Genomic DNA, 21,055 nt, shown 5'->3' on the forward strand with positions numbered 1-21,055 from the left:
ATTTTGTCCGAAGATCTAAAGATTCTCGGGCTGCCGTGAAAGTTCATGGGGCGGGCACATGCGCAGTAGAGATCCTCGGACGGGAGAAGAGACAAAGGGGTAAGTCAATGCAAGTAGCCCGGCAGCATGTACGAGCAGACACCATGGGACAGGAAGACACAGCAGTCAGCGCTGGATCAGAGACCAGCACCAGCGCTGGAGGGACTTCTGAAAACAACTGGAAAGAAGAAAGATGATTGGATCAAGAGGCATCATTTAAGGTAAGTCATTAATCTCAGTATACCGCGAGCTACAGCTCGCGGTATACGGAGCCTAGGGACACAAACGCTGGTTTGTGTCCTCCCGTTACCCTAAGGAGAACTATGGGGAAAAGCCTTAACCCCATAGTTCTCCTTTAAGTGCCAGACTCTTAGGCCCTCATAGAGTGTGACTCGTGTCCTGCCAGAGCTGAAGCTGATGATGATCACTCTAAAGGAAGGTAAAACTGTAAATGAAAAAACACTTTAGATTTCCTTCATGTAATGCTGACAGCACCATTATTTTATGATAGTTTTTGAGTATCTGTTATTAGCACTGAGATCATGCAGGAGAATGGATGACCTAAAGGCCTAACGCTTCTGCCCTAGGACGGAGAAAATACAAGCAAATATCAGAAATAAATAACAATGGAGAGCCAAGATTTAGATGAATATAGAGCATTGTGACTGGTTATCTTTAAGCCAATTTTTCACAATACCGTGTTAAAAGGTCACAGTATATCCAACTGTAATGTATTTTGTTTATTCAATGTGGTTTTTTAAAATGCAAATACATCATACAGATTCCCCATTCCTTATCGCCACAGATGATCCTGTGTTGTCAATATCTTAGACACTCAAATTGTAGAGCAGGGGAGGGCAACCTTGGCACTAGCAGAGTCTTGCAATGCCTCTTAGGATTCCACAACAGCTGGAGTGCCAAGGCTGCCTACCTCAGATGTAGAGTATTCCACTACCCATCACCTGCTGCCTTTCTGTAGGCTGTCCTGAATTCTGCGAGACTGTGTCCATGATCGAAGGGCTATCCATCAGGATCCATGTCAGTGGCCAACTATGCTTTTTAATAGCATGGCATAACCAAAACAATGTATAATTGCAAAACTGGTTGCTCACATATTAGGCACAATTTAAAAAGTTTATACACCAGGATAAAGATGCTTATTTTTTTTTTTTTTTTAAAGTTAGTTATTTTGAATTGAGTCCAATGAGATTTGAAAATTGCAGTCACATGGCTAACAATAGAGTGCCTTGGACTTGCTTGGAGCCTGTGAATTGAGCTTATATTGTCTGTTGCTGTCTAAAAGGCCCAGTAGATATTGCTTTTATTCCAGCAAATCCTTTTAATTTTTTTAATCCTAATTATTTATACCCTTGCCCTGCAGGTAAGCTTCAAGAATTTAAAGCACCAGACCCATTGGGGGTAACACCCAATAATGCTGAATGTTCACATCAAGAAGTAAGTATTTGTTTTGCTTTTAAATGTAATAATGTTTAAAGGTTCCCCTCCCACTAAAAGCTATATACATGGCTTAAATACGTATATGTGAAGTGTTTTGCCTGCCAGAACTGTAGTTAGTATTTCTCTTTTGCCATAAAAGCTCCTTCCCTATCTGCCAGCATTTTGGTTGTTTAATTGTAAACTGAGCCACACATAAGCAGCTCCGTGTAAAATCTCGGCATGCCATGGATGCTGGGACAACATAACACCCAAGCGGATGTGCAGGAGTTACATCCCCACCCAATTACTATCAATATTTCCAGATGACCAGATTTTACAAACAACCAACATCGTATTGAATAGAATAGAATTACAATTTAATAGATATCGGACATGATATGGATTTTATGTATACCTTACTCAGATGGGTAATGTGTCCCATCAGCTTTCTGCACCTCATATTATAAGGGTGTTTGCTATCTAAACAATGGTGATTTACTTACACATTAGGGTAGAAGCTTGTTATGCATATAACTTTACCATATTGAGAATTATGGAATATGAAAAATACTAACAGCGGGGTATTATTCAAGAAGCAGCAGGAGAGGTGGTGGAAGCACAAATAGGTACAATGTCCGCTCCAGCAAGAAGAACAGTGAGCAGCACAGTAGTGACATCACCAAATCTCATTCTAGGTCTCCTGAGACTGGCAGTCAGAGGCAGCATTGCCTGAGATCTCACATTGCAGATATACAGCTATAGGTAGAGAAGTGCCTAGGACTAGGTACTGAAACAACACTGCTATCCTTCAGGAGGATTCTTTTTTCAGAGTACTGCTTCATCACAATAAACATATCTAGAGTTTCCTTATAAGTTAGCAAATTCTCACTTTTTAAAATTCAACTCAACTTTGATATAGTGTTTAATGAGACCTGTTTGATTAAATCTGTGAATTACTGGACAAGCATGTTTTGTTTTGCAGGGACAAATCTACTGTCTTCAAAAGTGAACCCTGAGGTCTTCGCTTGTGCCTTTCTTGATTAAAAATCATTTAGTGGTGCTTTTTCTCTTGCTTGCCAATGCATTTGTGAGTAACTAATCCACCGAAAAGGCTTGTACACGCATTTTACACATATCATGTAGCAGAGAAAACTTTTCATATATAGTGCATCTCTAAAAATAAATTGCATCAAAAAGTTTGCTGTTTTGTCTATCTTTTGTAAGTACTTATTACTGGTTAAATAGAAGTACATGTTAACATACCAAAGCTCCTTCTGATATGAAGGCACATCAAGCAAAGTTTCAGATATAATCTTAAAAAATTGCTCTGAGATTAACGTTTTCTTTATTAGATTGTTCCTTTTACTACTTCATGATCTGCTTACAGAGTTAAGTGTAATTAGGTATCCTCGCCATCCCTTTACAGGTGTATATTTCTAAGGCTAGTTCAGCAATGGTTGCAAGGTTCAACAGAAAGTATACACATTTATAAGGGATGCCTTCTTTCATATAACAATGGAAATCCTTTCCTGTCATTCTCTCCTCCCCATACCCTTAGAACATGTCCTTTTGTACATGCTTTCAGGTATTTATTTGAAGGCATGCAATGTAGAGGTTTAAAGATAAGGACTGCACCATTTTACAGCCAACCTGATGCTCCAAATCCTGCACCTGTCTATATCCTTTTTAGCATACCTGCATACCTGCTTCAAGAGCTATTGTGGGAGCCCAGAGGCGTTTTTTTGTAGCCATGTCCCAGGGTGACCACACTGCTCCTCATAGACACACTACTATGAGTAACAGGTCTAGCAGGCTGCACCCCCCTTGTGAGGCCACTGTTTAAAGGCTTGTGTCGCCTACCTTTGGAATTGTGCCGATAACATCAGTTTGAGTTGCTTCTAGGATTATTCAGAATTTATTGATAGGTAGATTATAGCTGTAGTTGACCTTCTTCTGACCTGAATTTCACCTTCTTCAAGTCAGTTTTGTATTCCCATAGACCTAAACAAAAGTCCAGTAAACACAGGCCCAAAGGAGCTGTATGATAAAAGGTGACTTAACAGAAAAAAAGAAGTGCTTCTCAGCTGATAGGAATTTCGCCCACAGCATCGCGTGTTCTCAATTGCCAATGATGTTGGACACATCTCATGGAAATAGACATAAATCCAACTGAGTGAAAGGCAGCAACTCAAAATAGCTGAAGGTTGAGAAGCTATGACTGTTACAATCCTTATAAATATGGAAGCTGTTATTGTGAGAGGAGTAAAAGCAACCCTGTCACTATGCTCCCAAAAATTTGTGTTTCTGTGCTTACTGTAAAATACTTTACTTGGAGTCCATTGAAAGACACAGGAATTCTTACACTGTCCGGTTATACTGCTGCCTACAGAAGAAATGGGCACTGGCAACATAAAAGTGATTGGCCAGCACAGAGTAACCCCGCCCACAACCATCATGCCTCAGTATAATACAGAGAGCATGAAAAAACCACTGAGGGGAGGGACTCGCATCCCTCAATGGACTGCAAGAAATTTTTTTAGGATAAGTAAAAATCCTATTTTCTTTATCGTCCATTGAGGGACCCAGGAATTCTCAGACTATCAGGGTATCCAAAAGCAGTCCAACAGAGGGGTGTGCAACATAGGCAAACAGGCCCAATAAAAGACAACAGAAAACTGGGGACTGCCTACAGCTCAAAGAGCCACATGAAGGTCCCAACAGCTGTAGCTGGCATCAGATCAGGCCTAAATATCCAATGATAACATTTAAGAAAGGAAAATAGAAGACCATATGGTAGCCCTGCAAAATGGGAAAAGTTGCCAATGCTTATGCATGAAGCATGGACATATCTAGTAGATTGTGCCTTGACAGGACAGGGTGAAACCTGATCCATAAGACCATAAGTGTGGATGATGGTCGCCTGAGTCACCTAGAGATGGTGAACAGAGAAGCTGGTGTACCCTTATAGAGTCCATCCAGAATACAAAAGGAATCAGAAGAAGCAGGGGCTGAGAGGTAGACTCTCACAGCCTGGACCACATCCAAACAATGAAGTGAAACTTCCTTTTTGTGAACTGGAGCGAGACAGAGGGATGGGAGAACAATATTCTAATTGTGGTGAAAAGCATAAACTACCTAGGCCTCAACACCAACTTGTCCATATGCAAACAAGAAGGGGTACCTTGCAGGATAAGACCTCCAGTTCAGAAACATGCCTCATAGAGGTAATTGCTACAAGAAACACCACGTTGTGGTTCACAATAGGGTGTAATGCCTCTGATGGGTTCACATGCCTCGGGCACTCTCAGACATAGTAAAGGGAGGAATACCCCAACACAGTATAGTTTGCTACATCCACTTACGTTGGTAGGTCTCCAGAGAAACGGTCAGTGAAAACAACCACAGCTCTCGCCCGACAAACCATTAGAAACCCCCAGACATACTGGCCTGAATAGTGGAGTCCTGTATAAACTGAACATAAAAATGGTATTCACTAAAGATTGCAGGCCTGACGCAGAGGAAACATCAGTATAGATAATGAACTGGGAACCTGAACTGCTTGTCTAGATGGCGAGCCTTCCATATCCAGGCCTGAATTCACCAGTAGCTATAGATGACTGTAGAAACTTCCAGAAATCCAGGGCTGTTGCAGGGAGAACACCAGTATAAAACTGGAAAAACCTACACTCGGTGGAAGGGAGAAATTTCCACGATTTCAAATTATCCGGCACAAATCTACATGTACTGTTGTCTGACTGGTGAAACTATCCAGGATTTCATATATCCAGCATGAATCTACTGGCAGCTGGTGATAGTAGAAAATCTTTCAAACGATCAACCATTCTTGGCCTTTTTTGTTACCAGTATCCACTTCTTCTGTAGGTAGCAGTATAACCCGACAGTTTAAGAATTCCTGTGTTCCTCAATGGCTGAAAAAGAAAATAATTTACCATATAATCCAATGGCATGTAAACACATTTGAAAGTCTGAGATGCCTTCTTTCTTTGCTGAGCTCTGGTTTCATCCTCCCGGCCGCTATAAGAAGCCACAGAGAGCAGCAGGGCATCAGACATACCTCGAACTTTGGCAGATGCTGAGGACTCCATACTGGACTTATCTTAAACTCTTTGAAGGATATGATGGGCTAGGTCAAGATTTGCTCTAAGAAGCTCTACAAGCATATGGAAACTCATTGGTGCAGGACAAATTCCATCTGCCTGCTTTGTACTCTGTACCATCAGTGAAAAAGTCTTAATTTGACCCTATTAATCAGAAGCCCCATATAAAGCATTTCAATGCTTTCCCCTTGCATGTAAAAATATTGTTTATATAATATTTAATGTGTATGCCTGGTCAATGGGGCAAGGGTATATTTAGCGTTTCAACAAAAAGGGTGCATTTTAGGGCACAAATAATGGGAATTGGTGACCTTCCAGACGTCAGCGATAAAGAAGGGAGGTGTTGCCCTCAGCTACCTGGATCTCTACCTTTTTTATTTCTGATATGAGTTCATAAAGAAATGCAGGGTTGCCTTCTATGTCTTTTTTTATAACTACTAGCAAAGCTTTGTCCATCCAGAATGGGAAAGATTGGGCATATAGCAAACAATGATAAAGAAGTGTCTTGCATTATATACGGGAGAAGAGCAGTTTGAGCATATGACAGCGAGTAGTATACACAGGAAAGGATTGCGGATTGTATGATGGGAGGCAAGAAGTGTAGAAGAGTGCAAAGGGTATGCGATGGGGAAATATGCAGGAGGAGAGTGGTCGGTGTATGACACCAGGCAGCTTGTGTAGAAGAGAAATGCAGACGGTACTACAGTGGGAATTGCATGGAGAAGAGTGTGTACGGTATTACAGGGAAATATGTGCAGGAGAGACGTAAGGAGAGTATAACAGCAGATAGTATGTGCAGGAGAGGAGTGTGGAGGGTATGACAGTAGGCAGTATACGCAAGAGAGTAGTACAGTGAAAATTAGCAGAGAATTATGTGCAGCAGAATAGAACAGTGCGTATTACGGGCGGGTGACAAAGGGCAACATGTCCAGCAGAGTTTTCTGAGGGTATGACAGGGGAAGTATGTGCAGCAGAAGATTGTGGAGGGTATAACAGTGGACAGAACAGTTCATCTTTTGAATATTCTTTTGAGTATTTGAAGACATATTTCAGAGCTGCATTTTTTTTTACCAATTCAGTTTTACTACAAATATCATAAATACATTAGAAAAAATATACAGTACAAAAGCCTGTTAATGAATCATCTATAAACGTTATCCTGTTATCAAGCAAGATGGAAACTCTGATAGTCAGGAATGTGCAGGCGATGACTGAAGGCTGGCCAGACCAACAAGCCTTCCTCTAAGGCTTTGTGAGCTAGATGAAATTATCTAAAAGAAAACAGAGACATTTTTCATTCAGTAGGGTTTTCAGTAGTTCAATAATTCTAACAAACTATCTAAAAAATATAAAACATTTAAATATATCTCCTTAAATAGATAGTAGATAGATGGGTGGAGGGGAAGTGCTATGGCTACAAATTGATCTAGCATTTTTCAAAACAATGGGGTCTATTCACAAAGCTGCCGAGTGCAGCCGAGTGAATGACCGATCAGAATTGAAGTGAGCCGAACACTGTTCGGCTATTCACTTCAGGCTGGTACGGCTGATTTCAGCCATACATCGGCTGAAATCAACCGAACATGTTCAGCATGTTCGGCTGACCCGAACTGCAAAAGGAGTTTCCTATTGTCCGGCGGCTCTGCTGCTGTAAAAAAAAAAAAAATGTTAAAAATATTCCAAGGCCAGACTGTTAGACACAAAAAAAGATTAAAGCAGCTCCAACTCTGTTTGTTGCCTTGGTGATGTTTAGGGGCTGCAAAGGGACACATATAGTGTTTTTTATCTAAAGATACAGAAGACTGTCAGACTGAAGAATCACTGAAGGAAATGGTCAGAGAAATGTTCGACAGGAGTGACTAACTTCCATAGCCCAATATCACCACTCCTTAACAGCAGCACCAGAGGGAACGGCGGGAATATCAGAGGATCTAAGACAGTAAGTACTCTTTGACAGTAAGTATCTTTGCTGCACAGTAGTGCGTTACCGTATTGCGGAGGTGTGATTAACCACAACACAATGGTGTGAATGGATCTTAAGAGAGAAAGAGAGAGCGAGGACAAAAAAAAAAAAAAAAAAACACTAAACGTTATTGCATGAGATAATATGCTGACGTGACCTTTTTCAGTGAACTATCGCATGTGATAAGACAATGTTCATTTTATTAAAAACAAAATGAACGAATGTTACATAAATAACACATGAACTGAAAAAAACAAGATAAATATAGAATTAAAAGCATTAAAAAAAAAAAGTATGAGGTAATCAGCACATGGCTGTGGCAGCCAGTATTTGCAGCCTGTCAGCCTGTGGCAGTTTGCAAGTGTTCTTAACCTCCAAATGTGAGGCAATGGAAGTATTCAAGAACACATTGCTGGAATAGAAGTTCACCCAAAGAAGATACACAGAAGAATGCTGTCCTGAAGGCAGGAATGGGAATAAGGAAAAAAAGTTTTTATGCTTTGGCTGGTTTTTAATGTTATGGGTGCAAATGACTGCACCCGTGTGCCTTTTTTCACCGACAGAGAGAGACTTACTGACCTCTACCGATACATAGTCTCCTGGTTTGACTCGAACTTCAGCCTCAGAACTGCTTGCTACAGGAACATCAGGAAAAATGACTTTGATGTTACCATCATTTCTTCCACATAATTCTGTTGATGACCGTTTACTGACCTGGAAGACATAACCAATTTGAAAGAAAATATAAAGCGGTTTCCATGTTACATTTTAGACTCGGTTTTATAGTACATTCATTTTTTTGTGTGTGCACGCATAATAATAACAGAAATACTATGCTGATATTTTTGCACTGATTGGCCGGCTCAATGCTGATTGGCTGGGAAGCCGGTTTCCCAGCTAATCACAATCGATCCAGCCAAACAACATGGAGACAGCTTCCTGGGCGATCAGGAAGCTGGGCGGCATGCCATTACCCGCCCTCCGGGCCTACTGATTGCCAGAGAAGCCGGCTCCATGCCAGCGGAAGCACCGGTATCAAAAGCAAAATATCGGTACTTGCACTCAATACCGAAAAAACAGTATCGGTGCATCCCAAATCACTATACTGCTTCCTTGTTTAGTATCATTACCTCTTGGTCAGCTCCTTGTTCATTGGACAGATTTGATGATGCAAATTCACTGTCCAATGACCAGGATGGAGGTGGAAAGGTACAGTGTGCAGGTGAAGTGTGCAAATCAAACACTGCCATACCTTTTAGACAGTAACAGCTCTCATCCCCTATTGTCTAGCGGGAGGACTGCTCTCACCCGCAGGTATTCTCAGCTCAACAAGTGCAATTATCGACATGTCCACTTGCATTTTTGGTATATCTCATGGGTGGTACATTAAGCTTAAGTGAGAATAAAGTGTATGTTTGGGCAATACATGCATCTGTTTAAAAGTGCTGCAAACATGGAAAAATATGCATGTATTACAGAACTATACTGCATATATACTTATTGTGCCCAGGAATACACATAAATGTCACTTGGCACCTGCCCAGTAACACCCTCTTGGGTTGGCAGCTCTTCCTAGTGTACCATAAAGGCCCTGCAGCTGTGATAGAGTTATGGCACGGTAGTAGCAGCAACTAAAGTGAATAAATATCTGTGTGATATAAAAGGGAGCATAAAATAAAAAGAACTAGAAAATTCTGCCGGGATAGTTGTAGTTATGTTACTAGTTAGTGTTGTATATTAGCTAGTGCTTTTACAGGCCTCCACAGGAGCATTTGTACACAGAATGTGCAGTAAGAATCGATGAGGGCAGATTTTCTAGCATGCAAAAGGGTATAAAAAATAAAATTCATAAAAATGGAGAGCAGGTCATTGTTTTGTGGTATTTTGGCTACCTGCTAGTAGTTTTATTGCATGCTCAGGGTTCAACTTTTAAAAAAGTGATGAAGTCCAAGCCATCCCATGTGAAAGTGAGGTACTCACTCCCTCTACTAGAACTAAGTGTTTGTTCCCAACTGATCTCTTGTTGACCCGTTCTGCGTCCTCTCTGAAGACTGCAATGAGCTCCTCAAGCCTCCTTTTCTTCACCTCAGCTGGGACGTCATCATTCAGCCTGTGGAAGGCTTTTGTTTTCTGAAAGAGATACAAAATGCTTGACTATTAAGCCAAAAAACGCTAGAGTCTCAGGTACAGCAAATTCCACCCAATACTGTGAAGGTACCTTCCTCATGCTGTAGGCAAATAAAAAAGTTGTGTTGTAGGACACATCTCTTAGCAGGGAAATGGTTTGTTGGTGGTCTTCCTCTGTCTCCTGGCAGAAGCCAGTGATGAAATCACTGCTGAGGCTTACGTCTATCAAAAAAAAAAAAAAGAGAGGGAGGTTTTAGGTAAATTTCAGCAATGCCTGGACATACACTGTACATATACATTTAGGTATTTTAAAGCCGATTGCAGTTTCATGAATACTTAGTTCTTTCCCCTCTAGTGGTGAAAAGTAGCACTGCGCAAAATTAAAGACGTAATCACCAACCTGGAATATGTTCTCTTATATTGTGAATCAGATCAATGTAAGCTTCTCTGCTGTACCTGCAAAACAAGACAAATAGGATTTTTGTACTCGCCAGAAAATCTTTTTCTTGGAGTCCTTTGAGGAACACACGGCTTCTTGTTCCATCATCTCTAAGCAGCTCAAACAGAACATCATCCATGCCTATGGTCTCGAGGTTTAGGTGTCACCCTTTCCAGTCAAGGAATACTCTAGATCTAGGTGTACTAGATCTGTTAGTGCCATTTGGGCTTTTCACCGTCAAGAAACTGTTTCCCAGATTTGATGTCTTCTCTTCACACATTCTCTAAGTTCTACTAGGTGGACGCTGCAGTCTAATCTCATGCCAGCTTCGGGTATAAGGTCCTTCAGATGGCTCTCCGAGCTGCAGGCAGACCCCAGTTCTTTGTTTTTTTCTTGGGCCTCTTAGAGTTTGTTTGCTGTGTTGCCAACCCCTCAGTTGGATTGCAATTGAACGTCACAAAAGTGAAAGACTGTCCCTCAATGGATGAACAAAGACATTTTTTGTAGTCATCATAAAATTATTTCCCTAAAGTCATATGAGAGACACAGGTCCCACCAATCTGTGTTTATAAATTGTACTCAGAACTAGTGATGAGCTGCGGCATGTTGCAAACCCAGTTCTGGCTGAGTTCGCCCAAGCCTGCTCAAAACTGTGACCAAACTCCCCTTCCTTTCTTCCTCCTGGCTCAGTCAGTTGCAGCAGCAGCATTTCCCATCCCTTTGTGGTGTGTAGCTGCAGGGTGGGGAATGTGCCTACAGTAACTGACTGGGCCGTGAGGAGACTGTCGGTCACAGTTTTGAGCAGCCTTGGGTGAATTCAGGCAAACTGGGTTCACACGTAACCAAGATTCCTCTCTACTCAGCACCTGCTTTGTTACAAAACTGAGGCATGCTGATAGTAGGAAGGGTTATCCTTGGTTGGCCTATGTTTTTGGTTTGCATGTAGGTGGCATTATAAACCCAAAAGGTGAAAGACTTCCTGTCTTCCTCAATGGACAAGAAAGAAAAAAGTGATTCTTTGTTTCAATGTTCTTTAGGAAAAGAAAAAGAAAAACCAAATGTATGCAGCCAGTACAACGAGGGGATCTTCAAGGGAGGAGTTTTGATGTATTAGGGTAAAGAAGATGCTAGTAATTTAATTAAACAATTATTGTCTTTGAGATGCAGGGCTTAGACATAATGAGTCTGATTTACTAACAGGGTTGAGAATCCTCAAAAATTGTTTACTTCAATTATCCAATCATGCGAGAAGCAATTTCCTGTTTACCTTAAAGGAGAACTATGGGGTTAAGGCTTTTCCCCATAGTTCTCCTTAGGGTAACGGGAGGACACAAACTAGCGTCCTCCCGTCACCCTAAGCTCAGTATAGCGCGAGCCATAGCTCGCGCTATACTGAGACGCCACAGTATAATCTCGCAGTATACTGAGACGCCGCAGCTGAAGCGGATCCCGACAATTATGTATGGATCCACCCAGCTGCGTGAGTGACAGCTGGCTCTGCCTATCTAGAGGCAGAGCCAGCTGTACCCGCCCGATCCACCAGTCAGCGCTGGAGGATCGGAGCGGGGAGGGGGGAATCCAGCCCCTCCCCTGTCACGGCAGAGAGCTGTGACAGGATCGAGAGGTGAGCGAACAGCGGTATGTGTTCGCTCACTTCTCGATCTACTGAGCCGACCTGTGACAGTCTCATTGTCACAGGTCGGCTAGAACTATGAGGTGAGTGAAAAGCACTCACCTCATAGTTCTCCTTTAAATAGGCAATCATGTGCAGAAAAAATAATTAGGCATTTGCTTTTCATGCGATTGGAAAACTTAAGTGAAAATGAACATTATTTATAGAGTGAAGATTCTCAGATCCTTTAGTAAATCAGCACTGATATCTTAGCAAACAAATCGAAAGACTTACCCCCTACGCATGGCTTCTAAAACCCTGTTACTTCCACTCTGAGCCGGGATGTGAAGCTGTTTGCAGATATTATGCCTTTCTTTTATTAGGTAGAGGACCTTTAAAAAAAAAAAAAAATACAAAAAGCAATTAGTTTAAACACAATTCTATGAAAGGAGGACCTCCCCTAACCCAACTGACCCAGACCTACCACACATTAACACAGTAGTGTCAGTAAAAGGAATTGAATTACACCACTCAGTATTCAGACAAAAATATTGGCCTGTCCTCACAGGCAGGCAGAGCTGCAGGTGAGATGCAATATGGCAGCACCAGATTTAATAAATACATGGCTGCTGCAATATGCTGGAGGCTCTTCAGGTACTAAACAGATGGGGCTGGTTCATAATTCTTCACTTCCTGCACAGTCATGGTATGATAGCATTCTTTAATAAAATACTGCATTACAGACTACGTGTTCATAAAATCTTTGAGTTTGCAGTATGCATCCTTTCCTTTTAAAGCTACCGTAGTGTCAGATACACTGATCAGCCATAACATTATGACCACCCATTTAATATTGAGTAGGCCCCCCTTTTGCCACCAAAGCAGCCCTGACCTATCAAGGAATGGACTCTACTGGACCTCTGAAGATATGCTATGGCACCTGGCACCAAGACACTTGAGCTACAGTAGTTCTTCTATTGTATCAGACTACATGGGTCAGTCTTGGCTCCCCACGTGCATCAATGAGCCTTGGCCACCCATGTACCCAGTACCCACATTGGTTTTCCTTCCTTGGACCACTTTTGGTAGGTCCTGACCACAGCAGGCCGGGAACATCCCACAAGAGCTGCAGTTTTGGAGTTGCTCTGACCTAGTCGCCTAAATATCACAATTTGGCCCTTGTCAAGGTTGCTAAAATCCTTACACTTGCCCATTTGTTCTGCTTCCAATACATCTAATTCAGGGACAAAATGTTGACTTGCTGCCTAATATATGCCCCCCACTTCCAGGTGCCTTTGTAACCAGATAATCAATGTTATTCACTTCACCTGTCAGTGGTCATAATGTTATGGCTGATCGGTGTATGTTGTCCATGTCACATTTGTGCACAAGCAGGTATTTATCATATCTCACTCATCCTCAGGCATCACGTAGGCATTCTTGAGGGTCAGCATCTGCTTTCTGGACAAAATACTTCCCCTTGATGATAAAGTCATGTAAATCCTGATGCCTGTGCAGTAGTCTTTGTGTCTGTCGGTACATATCTTACAGATCAGCCCTCTACTGCCTCTAACCTTATGACTTGCTAAAAAGTTACAATGTACAGTTCCAATGAGTGACTTGTTTGCACTATTTGTGATATATAGTAGTTACGTTATAGAAGGCTGCAGTATGTACCAACACTGCAGTACTGTACTGCAGTACCAACCTCATCTGGAAAATCCTTGGGATGCGGAGAGGTAAAACGTATCCTCATTTCTGGATCTATCCTGGAGACTTGATCCAAAAGGTCCGCAAACCTCAGCCCCCCTTTCTTAGGCTTATAGACTGTACTGAAACCACGGCTCATTTGAGACGTCTCTGCAGCAGGGAACTGGACTGAAGACTTATCAAGGTAACTGTTGACATTTTGACCGAGTAAAGTTACTTCCTTTACTCCCTGCAGAAATAGGAAAAGCAAAATAAAGCTGGTGAGGATCCGACTGGAACTTGTTCAGCTGCATTAACCAAGTAAATGCTAAAATTTCAAATCTGTATCTGCTGGGTAGTAATATATTTATCCAGACAATGCAGATCTTCTTACCTGAGCAGACAACATTCTAATTTCTTCTAGGATGGAGTGGACTGGGCGGCTTCGTTCACGGCCACGAGTGAAGGGGACTATACAGTAGGTGCACATGTTATCACATCCTCGCATGATGGAGCTAAAAGAAAATGTGATTCACTTATAATAGAATGGATTCCTTATAAGCCTTAAAGCAGAACTCTTGGAATGATCTTCTATGGATACTTACATTGGTGCAGCTTGGCTAATATTTATATCTGATCTCCGGATGGATGCTGGGGATGCTACATTCACTTTATTAGTCTGCGCTACATACAGAAAGTGCTGGTCTCATCTGGCTTTGGCTTCCCCTTTGCACACTGAGCACAGGGAGGTGCTCACCGGGCAATGCACCCATTTAAAAAAAAATAGCCTTGTATTTTTTTTAAGGAATAAATGGGGTTATCGGATTGGACATGGTGGACAGGAGAGGCAGATGACCTCACGCTCTTCATCTTGTCCAATCAGAGAATGCTTTGTATTCCTTGAAGAAAAAAAAAAAATACCAGACATTTGATGAAAGCCGACGTTGCCCAACGAGCATCTCAAGCAGGCCCTTGCCCTATATAGCTAATGGTAGATCTAAAAGGAGATTGCCCATGAAGGTTTTAAAACACATGGTCAGATTTATGGTTCACAATCCACATAAAACTAGTTTTACTTGTAGTTATCCAGCCACCTACTGGCTTCTTGTATCTCTAGGGAAAAGGTTTGCCATGCCCACACCAAGGACTTACATACTGTTTCTGCAATCTCAGAAGGCTCAATGCCTTTGCTGTATAATCTAGAATATAAAATACATAAAAATTCCAAGGGAAAGTGACAGTCCTGAAAGGTCAAGGCCCATGAGTAGATCTAGGAACATAGTTCTGGAAATTTTAGCACTGGACTGTCTAATATACAAAATATTTAGCACTCCAATTTCTTCCCAAAGCTGAAAAACAAGTTTTGAGTAAAATACCAGCTTACATATTAGATCATTGCAAAGTAATGACTGCTTGCCAGGGCAGATGGTGTGATAATACAACAATATCTACAATCCAATTTTTTGGATATTGGAAGGAACATCAGGTCACTGCAAGGTCCAATAAGGGGTAGACTGGGTCTAAAACCTCAAAATATAAATTAAAAGGAAATCATGTGATAATGACCATGCCAGCCTGTGCCACCACACCTGCTCTGGCATGTACTAGTGTGCTGCTGACTAATTGGATTATCTATAGCATACGAGCTACAGACAATCCAATCAGGATTGTACCATAGTAGGCAATTTTGATATAAAGGCAGAAGGGACGATGGGATTTAGCCAGTTATCCAAGGCACTCACCCACTTGGTACTTATAATGGCCACTCCTCGCTGTCCAAGATGTCTTCAATTCACTATTGTAAGCTTGAATAGGGAGGACTAATTTGCCACAAATTGATCCTTCCACTTGTGCCAGAAAAGCTTTAACTGGCATCTCAGAGCAGCAATACACCTATGCACCATGGCAGCCATACATCCCACCACTTGCACCAGGACATCCAGGCTCGGCATATCAAGTCATGCTTCCACAGACCAACAATGCAATGGCAGCTGACCACCAATGGAAATGGGGTTTATGACCTCCAATGCCAAGGGTCTTTTCCACTGATGATCGACGGAAAGGGCCTTTCCGTTAGATCACCAATGTAAAAAGAGTTATTCCTTTTGGAAAAGCGTTAACATTTTGTTATGATGCCTCTGACAAGGAGAGTATATATTTGCTGAGATGGGTTCACATGATGCAGGACAATGCAACACCAGCAGGTCAGGATATGCCAAAACGTCCCTCTTGGGCAACAGGTGATGGGTTAGTCATTGCTGAATTACAGGTGTAGGAAACAAATTAAGCTACCAGAAATTTCCCTGCCGTTGGCTCTATTGTCATATTAAAAGGGACTTACACAAAGGAAGAAATACTGTTTGCAGAAGTTTGCACAGGCATGATGTCAGCATAGGTTTCATCTAAAGAAAGGAGAACATTGGCAGCTTGCTGACCCGTTTCTGCCACAGCGAGAAGTCGAGGCAAATCACGGTAAGCATCAGGACCAGCTAGTACATCCACCAGTTTCTCTCTTTGAAGGATCTCCTCTTTCAGCCGTTCTGCCATACATCCTTCACCATGAAAATAAAAGAGCACAACACTATGATTAGCACAAAGCCTTGCTGCGTCATTTTACCACTTTTCCAATAATGGGTTGTAATTTGACCTGCTATTTAAAGTCAAAGAAGGGACACGCTCCCTGCCTCTCCATTTCATAAAGCCCTCTATGAACTTTTAAGGCAGTCAGGAAGCTAGCAGCAACTGCTTGGCTTCTTTATTAGAAAGCCCAGTATGATCCTCAAATTCGTAGGAATTTATATAAGTATGAAAACAATATAAAGTACAGTTTATTAACTTCTAAACATTAACAAGAAAGGACCAGACACCATAATACTTTCACCTTGATATCCATCCTGAGGAGATGGCATAGATGTGTGCCACATACCTAATAGTCCTATCTTCAAAGGACCTTGGGATTTATTTCGGGTTTTCTTAAGATGTGCAAGTTGCTTTAGACGGTTCCATATGGTCTGTTCCGCTTTTTCCCTGCCAACAAATATCAGAATTAAAATTCACAAATACGGGCGTATATCATTTTATTATTGACAATGATGGAGAAAGCAAAACAAGGCAATATCCTGGAGCTAGTAATATTGTTTATTTTTGTGTTCCTATCTGTCTTTATTTTTACTGTATAAAAGTTCATTTAAAAAGGAGAACTATGAGGTGAGTGCTTTTCACTCACCTCATAGTTCTAGCCGACCTGTGACAATGAGACTGTCACATGTCGGCTCAGTAGATCGGGAGGTGAGCGAACACATACCGGCGTTCGCTCACCTCTCGATCCTGTCACGGCTCTCTGCCATGACAGGGGAGGGGCTGGAATCCCCCCTCCCCGCTCCGATCCGCCAGGGCTGACTGGCGGAACGGATGGGGGAGGGGGGCGGGTACAGCTGGCTCTGCCTCTAGATAGGCAGAGCCAGTTGTCAGTCACGCAGCTGGGCGGATTCCGGCACAATTGTCGGGATCAGCTTCAGCTGCGGCATCTCAGTATACCGCGAGCCGCAGCTCCCCATATACTGCGGCATCTAAGGAAAAGCTTTAACACCATAGTTCTCCTTTAAAGTATACCTCTACCATATCTTCATAATAGATACAACAGTGTGATGATAACATTTGTTTTTCCAGTGATGAAGGTTTTATGGAATTTAAGAAATAGCCACTTTGCAACTCCAGGGGAGTTTGAAAAGTTGGGGAACATGGACATCATGTGCCTAGGTAAGCTCTGACACCATAGGACACATAAGCTTACTTACAGGGTAGACTCCTGCAATAAGGAGGTGGTAATACAGTGTGAATTGATGAGTATACCTTGCAGGGTGGGGGCATGGGGACAGAGGGTGGCTATATATATATATATTTATTTATCAAACATAGTGTATAACTATATAAAAACGCAAGAAAGTGTTTCAACCAACTGGCTCTCTAGCGATCAGTCTTAGTTGCTGCTCTCCTGCACTAAGATCCTCTCAGTCTGTGCACAGTCCTTATTGGACACTCCCTCCAAGTTATATGTTATTCATATAGCAGTTGTCAGAGGTTGCGGGCAGCTGGTAACCCTTAGGTGTTGTCATTAAACGCCTGGACCACTGCTATCAAACCATACACAAAGTAGTCTTTTTCTGCTTAATTTGATCATTTATGTTTTTTTCCCTGTGGTTGGCAAACCCCAACAGACATATTTGATTGATGATGCAGATCTCGTATTTATGATATTTTATGGTAAGGCAAATAATGGTGAATAATAGAAAACACATGTAAACGACAATGGTAGGCTTTACCTGATTGAACATGTAACCAGAAGGATCACATCAGCCTAAAATAGAAATATATATATTAATAATATTATTAAGAACACTATCTGACTTACAGAAGCTACGGATAAGGTAGAACAAGTCCAGGAACAACCAACAAAAATGTTGAAAGGTCTGATGAATAAAACTTATCAGGTAAACTTAAAAAACTGTATTAGGATAAGAAAGCTTATCCTAATACAGTCCTGTAACACCTTGAATTGCGTGCTGTATGTTGTAACCACGTGCTACCACTGACTTCGCAAATGTGTTCTGTTATGTCAAAATCAATAAATATCTTTGATTTAAAAAAAAAAAAGAACTTATCAGGAGAGACTACAGGAAATGAATATGTATAGTCTTGAGGAAAGAAGAAAACTATTTTTAATATGATGCCAAGATCAAGAACACGGCAACATACCCTCACACTAGCACGAGGAAAGTTCAAAACTAACCTTAGAAAATACATTGTTGAAAGAGTAGTTGATGCTTGAAACAGACTTCCAGCAGAGTCAGTCAACAGAATTCAAACATACCTGCAGTAGAGAGAAAAATCTGGTCCCCTCTCCTGCCCGGTAGAGCTGAGCAATGTGCCAGAGCTGTGTAAATCTCAATAGTGAATGGACATAAATACAAATCCTTGTATTTCTTTGGATCTTTGATTTAAATGTACTTTGTATTTATGTCCATTCGCTACTGAGATTTTCACAGCTCTCACACGCCACACTGCCGATCGAGACACCAAGATCTCTCTGTGATAAAGTAATACCTTGGTTTACGAGCATAATTCGTTCCGGCAGCATGCTTGTAATCCAAAGCGCTTGGATATCAATGCGAACTTCCCCATAGGAAATAATGGAAATTCAGATGATTCGTTCCACAACCCAAAAATATTCATATAAAAATGATTACAATATTGTACTGTAATATAATACTGTACAAAATCGAAAGAAAAAAAAAAAACAATCACAGGTACCTTTGTGGCTGGTGTGGGGGGGGGACGAGAGAGAGGAGGATTATTGTGTAGGACAACTTTCACTATCACTAACGGAATCACTGCTACCTCTTGACTCAATGGAATCTTTTTCATTTCATGGAGCCTTAACAAGGAATCTATCCAATGTGACATTGCATTGTCGTTAAACAGACACATCGCTCGCACTGCTACAGCCTTATTCGGGTGGCGCTTTTCTACAAAATGTTGCTCTTATTGCAAGACATTGCTTGTATATCAAGGCAAAATTTTTCTGAAATGTTTGCTTGTCTTGCAAAACACTCTCAAACCAAGTTACTTGTAAACCAAGGTATTACTGTATTATTAACCCAAACTTATATGTAGGGTACATGTCCACTTAAAAAAAAAGTGGTGCTGTATGGACAATGCATAGATCTTTATGGACCACTGCAATGTTTCTAAAGCAGTTTAGTTACCTCAGCTGCTGTATTACTCCTCACGTATCCAGTATTCTGCAAGATAGACCAGGCGATTTCTGTATCATTAACGTTCATCTGACATCCATATGTCTCAAAAAATACTAAGGAAACAAAGACATAATATATTAATCTCTCTCAAAATACAGAACACCCCCTAGTCTATATCATTACACAGCTTTAAATTATATCTATTGCCCTTTCATATACCTAACAATATACAATTGCTTGTGTTCAAACAGAAATTAATTTTGTAAAGTATCTCATTCACATTATTATTATTACAGGTATTTATATAGCGCTGACAAAGCAATTTATATGCTGATTATGACTGATGGCAATGATACAAAAAGTGTATCTCTATGTAAAAAATGTTTTCCTTTTGCATAGAGTGGTGGTGGGGGGATGTGCAGGCAGGGAACTATTGGCACTTTGGGGTTGTGGGAGGCGGCAGAGGACGCTGGACCGCGCCATCAGTGGCTCTGTCTGGCATCCCACCCAGCTTACTGACGGCACTGGTTGCCAGGAGCTCGGCGGGAAAAGCAATAGTGTTTGCATTGGTATGTGTGTGTATGTGGGGGCAGGGAGCGTTTCAATTTTTTTCCACTTCACTTAATTGCTACCATAAGGGGGGCTGGAGACTGATGGCTCTGAACGTGGAAATGCTCAGTGCAGCTTGCTTCCTGGTTTCGTTCGTCACATGGAAGATGTTGACTGATGTCCTCCCGGACTACGTCCAGGCACCCATCATGGAGGTCCCACACACATTTAGAAGGTACAGGTGATGCCAGGACACGTGGCGGGGGTGGGGGCTTAATTACCAGTGTATAAAATAGCCAGGTGGCTTTATAGCTACACAAATCACATCTATTGGAAAGCCATAGCAACCAGGAGATTGTGTATATGTGTTAGAATACACATTATTGTATATATAGCAATAATGTCTGCAGTATACAATTTTGGTCAGTAGATGGCAGTGTTTATAAGTTCTGTTATACAGTATCTATGGTATACTCTGTTGTATTGAATAAGATAGGAGAATAAAGCTGTGCCTTCCTTCCTGTTTCAAGCCTTCTGCAGCAGACTGAGCCATTCAAGTCATTTTATAAGTAGGCCAGTTCATCCTGCTCCTGCCTCCCAGGCGATTGCATATGGCGACTAGAGGCTGTTAGGCAGCTGGAATAGGGGACCGGGGGGGGGCGGGTTGAACTGATAAGAATACCATTTGTATGATTTAAAAAAGCGCCTTTGTTTAAAAACCTAAATGCCAAAAAAAAAAACTGACCCAAAGCTAGGAAACAAAAGGCACTGTGTAAGGGAGAAATTATTTTCTCCGCATACCTTTATTATTCACCGGTGGTGAAAAACTATCAGTGATATAATGAGGAGCATCTTCTTCTACAGGTGAAGGTACAGCAGCTTCTGGAGTGGCAATAGCAATAAACTCTTTAAGATGTGGGCCTGCAGCCAGTCTAGAACTGAACTCTTCCTTCCTTGTTGCAGCTTTCTGAGGGCTGGAGACGCCGTTAGATAGAAGTCTACAAGACTGCAAGATTTTGGCTCGGGAAAGAAGACGGGACAACTTCAACAGTTCCATGAGTGGCAGCTAATACCTGCACTACATAAAGATAAAAGAAAACAATGATTTACTACAAGCGATATCAAGAAAACGGCTCATACAGAAAACAGCACACATGTGATAAATATAAAATCAATTCACTATACCTTTAAAGTGGAACTCTAGATATACAATATAAGATATCTATTAGGACAAAAGTATAGGAGTTGTCTCCACTGACTTGTTTTTGAAGGTGTCTGTTCTTTCATCGATTGGTAAACCACTGACCAAGAATAGGATCGGAAAGA

At 41.5% G+C, this 21,055-nt stretch overlaps 1 protein-coding gene across 1 annotated transcript; it reads right to left on the reverse strand.

The window, feature by feature from the left end:
• Positions 1–6,740: 6,740 nt before the first annotated feature.
• CDK5RAP1 (CDK5 regulatory subunit associated protein 1) lies at positions 6,741–20,786 on the reverse strand. The gene is made up of 13 exons (XM_018559296.1): positions 20,531–20,786; positions 19,190–19,293; positions 17,747–17,781; positions 16,351–16,451; positions 15,766–15,976; positions 13,819–13,939; positions 13,444–13,674; positions 12,030–12,127; positions 10,085–10,140; positions 9,776–9,906; positions 9,538–9,687; positions 8,137–8,271; positions 6,741–6,865 (listed from the first exon to the last, which is right to left on the reverse strand). The coding sequence occupies exons 1-13, from the start codon at positions 20,784–20,786 to the stop codon at positions 6,785–6,787; spliced, it is 1,710 nt and encodes a 569-aa protein (XP_018414798.1). The 3' UTR covers positions 6,741–6,784.
• Between the last annotated feature and the right edge of the window lie 269 nt (positions 20,787–21,055).

This window comes from Nanorana parkeri, unplaced genomic scaffold (genome assembly GCF_000935625.1).
Source record: "Nanorana parkeri isolate BGI_ZX_2015 unplaced genomic scaffold, ASM93562v1 scaffold387, whole genome shotgun sequence".
Taxonomy (NCBI): Eukaryota; Metazoa; Chordata; class Amphibia; order Anura; family Dicroglossidae; genus Nanorana; species Nanorana parkeri.

Bases quoted from the DNA above. Each gene is read 5' to 3' on its own strand.
- CDK5RAP1 (XM_018559296.1), bottom strand. From the start codon at position 20,786: ATGGAACTGTTGAAGTTGTCCCGTCTTCTTTCCCGAGCCAAAATCTTG. The intron at 13,675-13,818 runs GTAAGAAGATCT...CTATTTCTGCAG, and splicing joins TTAGAATGTTGTCTGCTCAG to GGAGTAAAGGAAGTAACTTT. The intron at 8,272-9,537 runs GTGAGTACCTCA...TATGTCTTCCAG, and splicing joins ACTTAGTTCTAGTAGAGGGA to GTCAGTAAACGGTCATCAAC.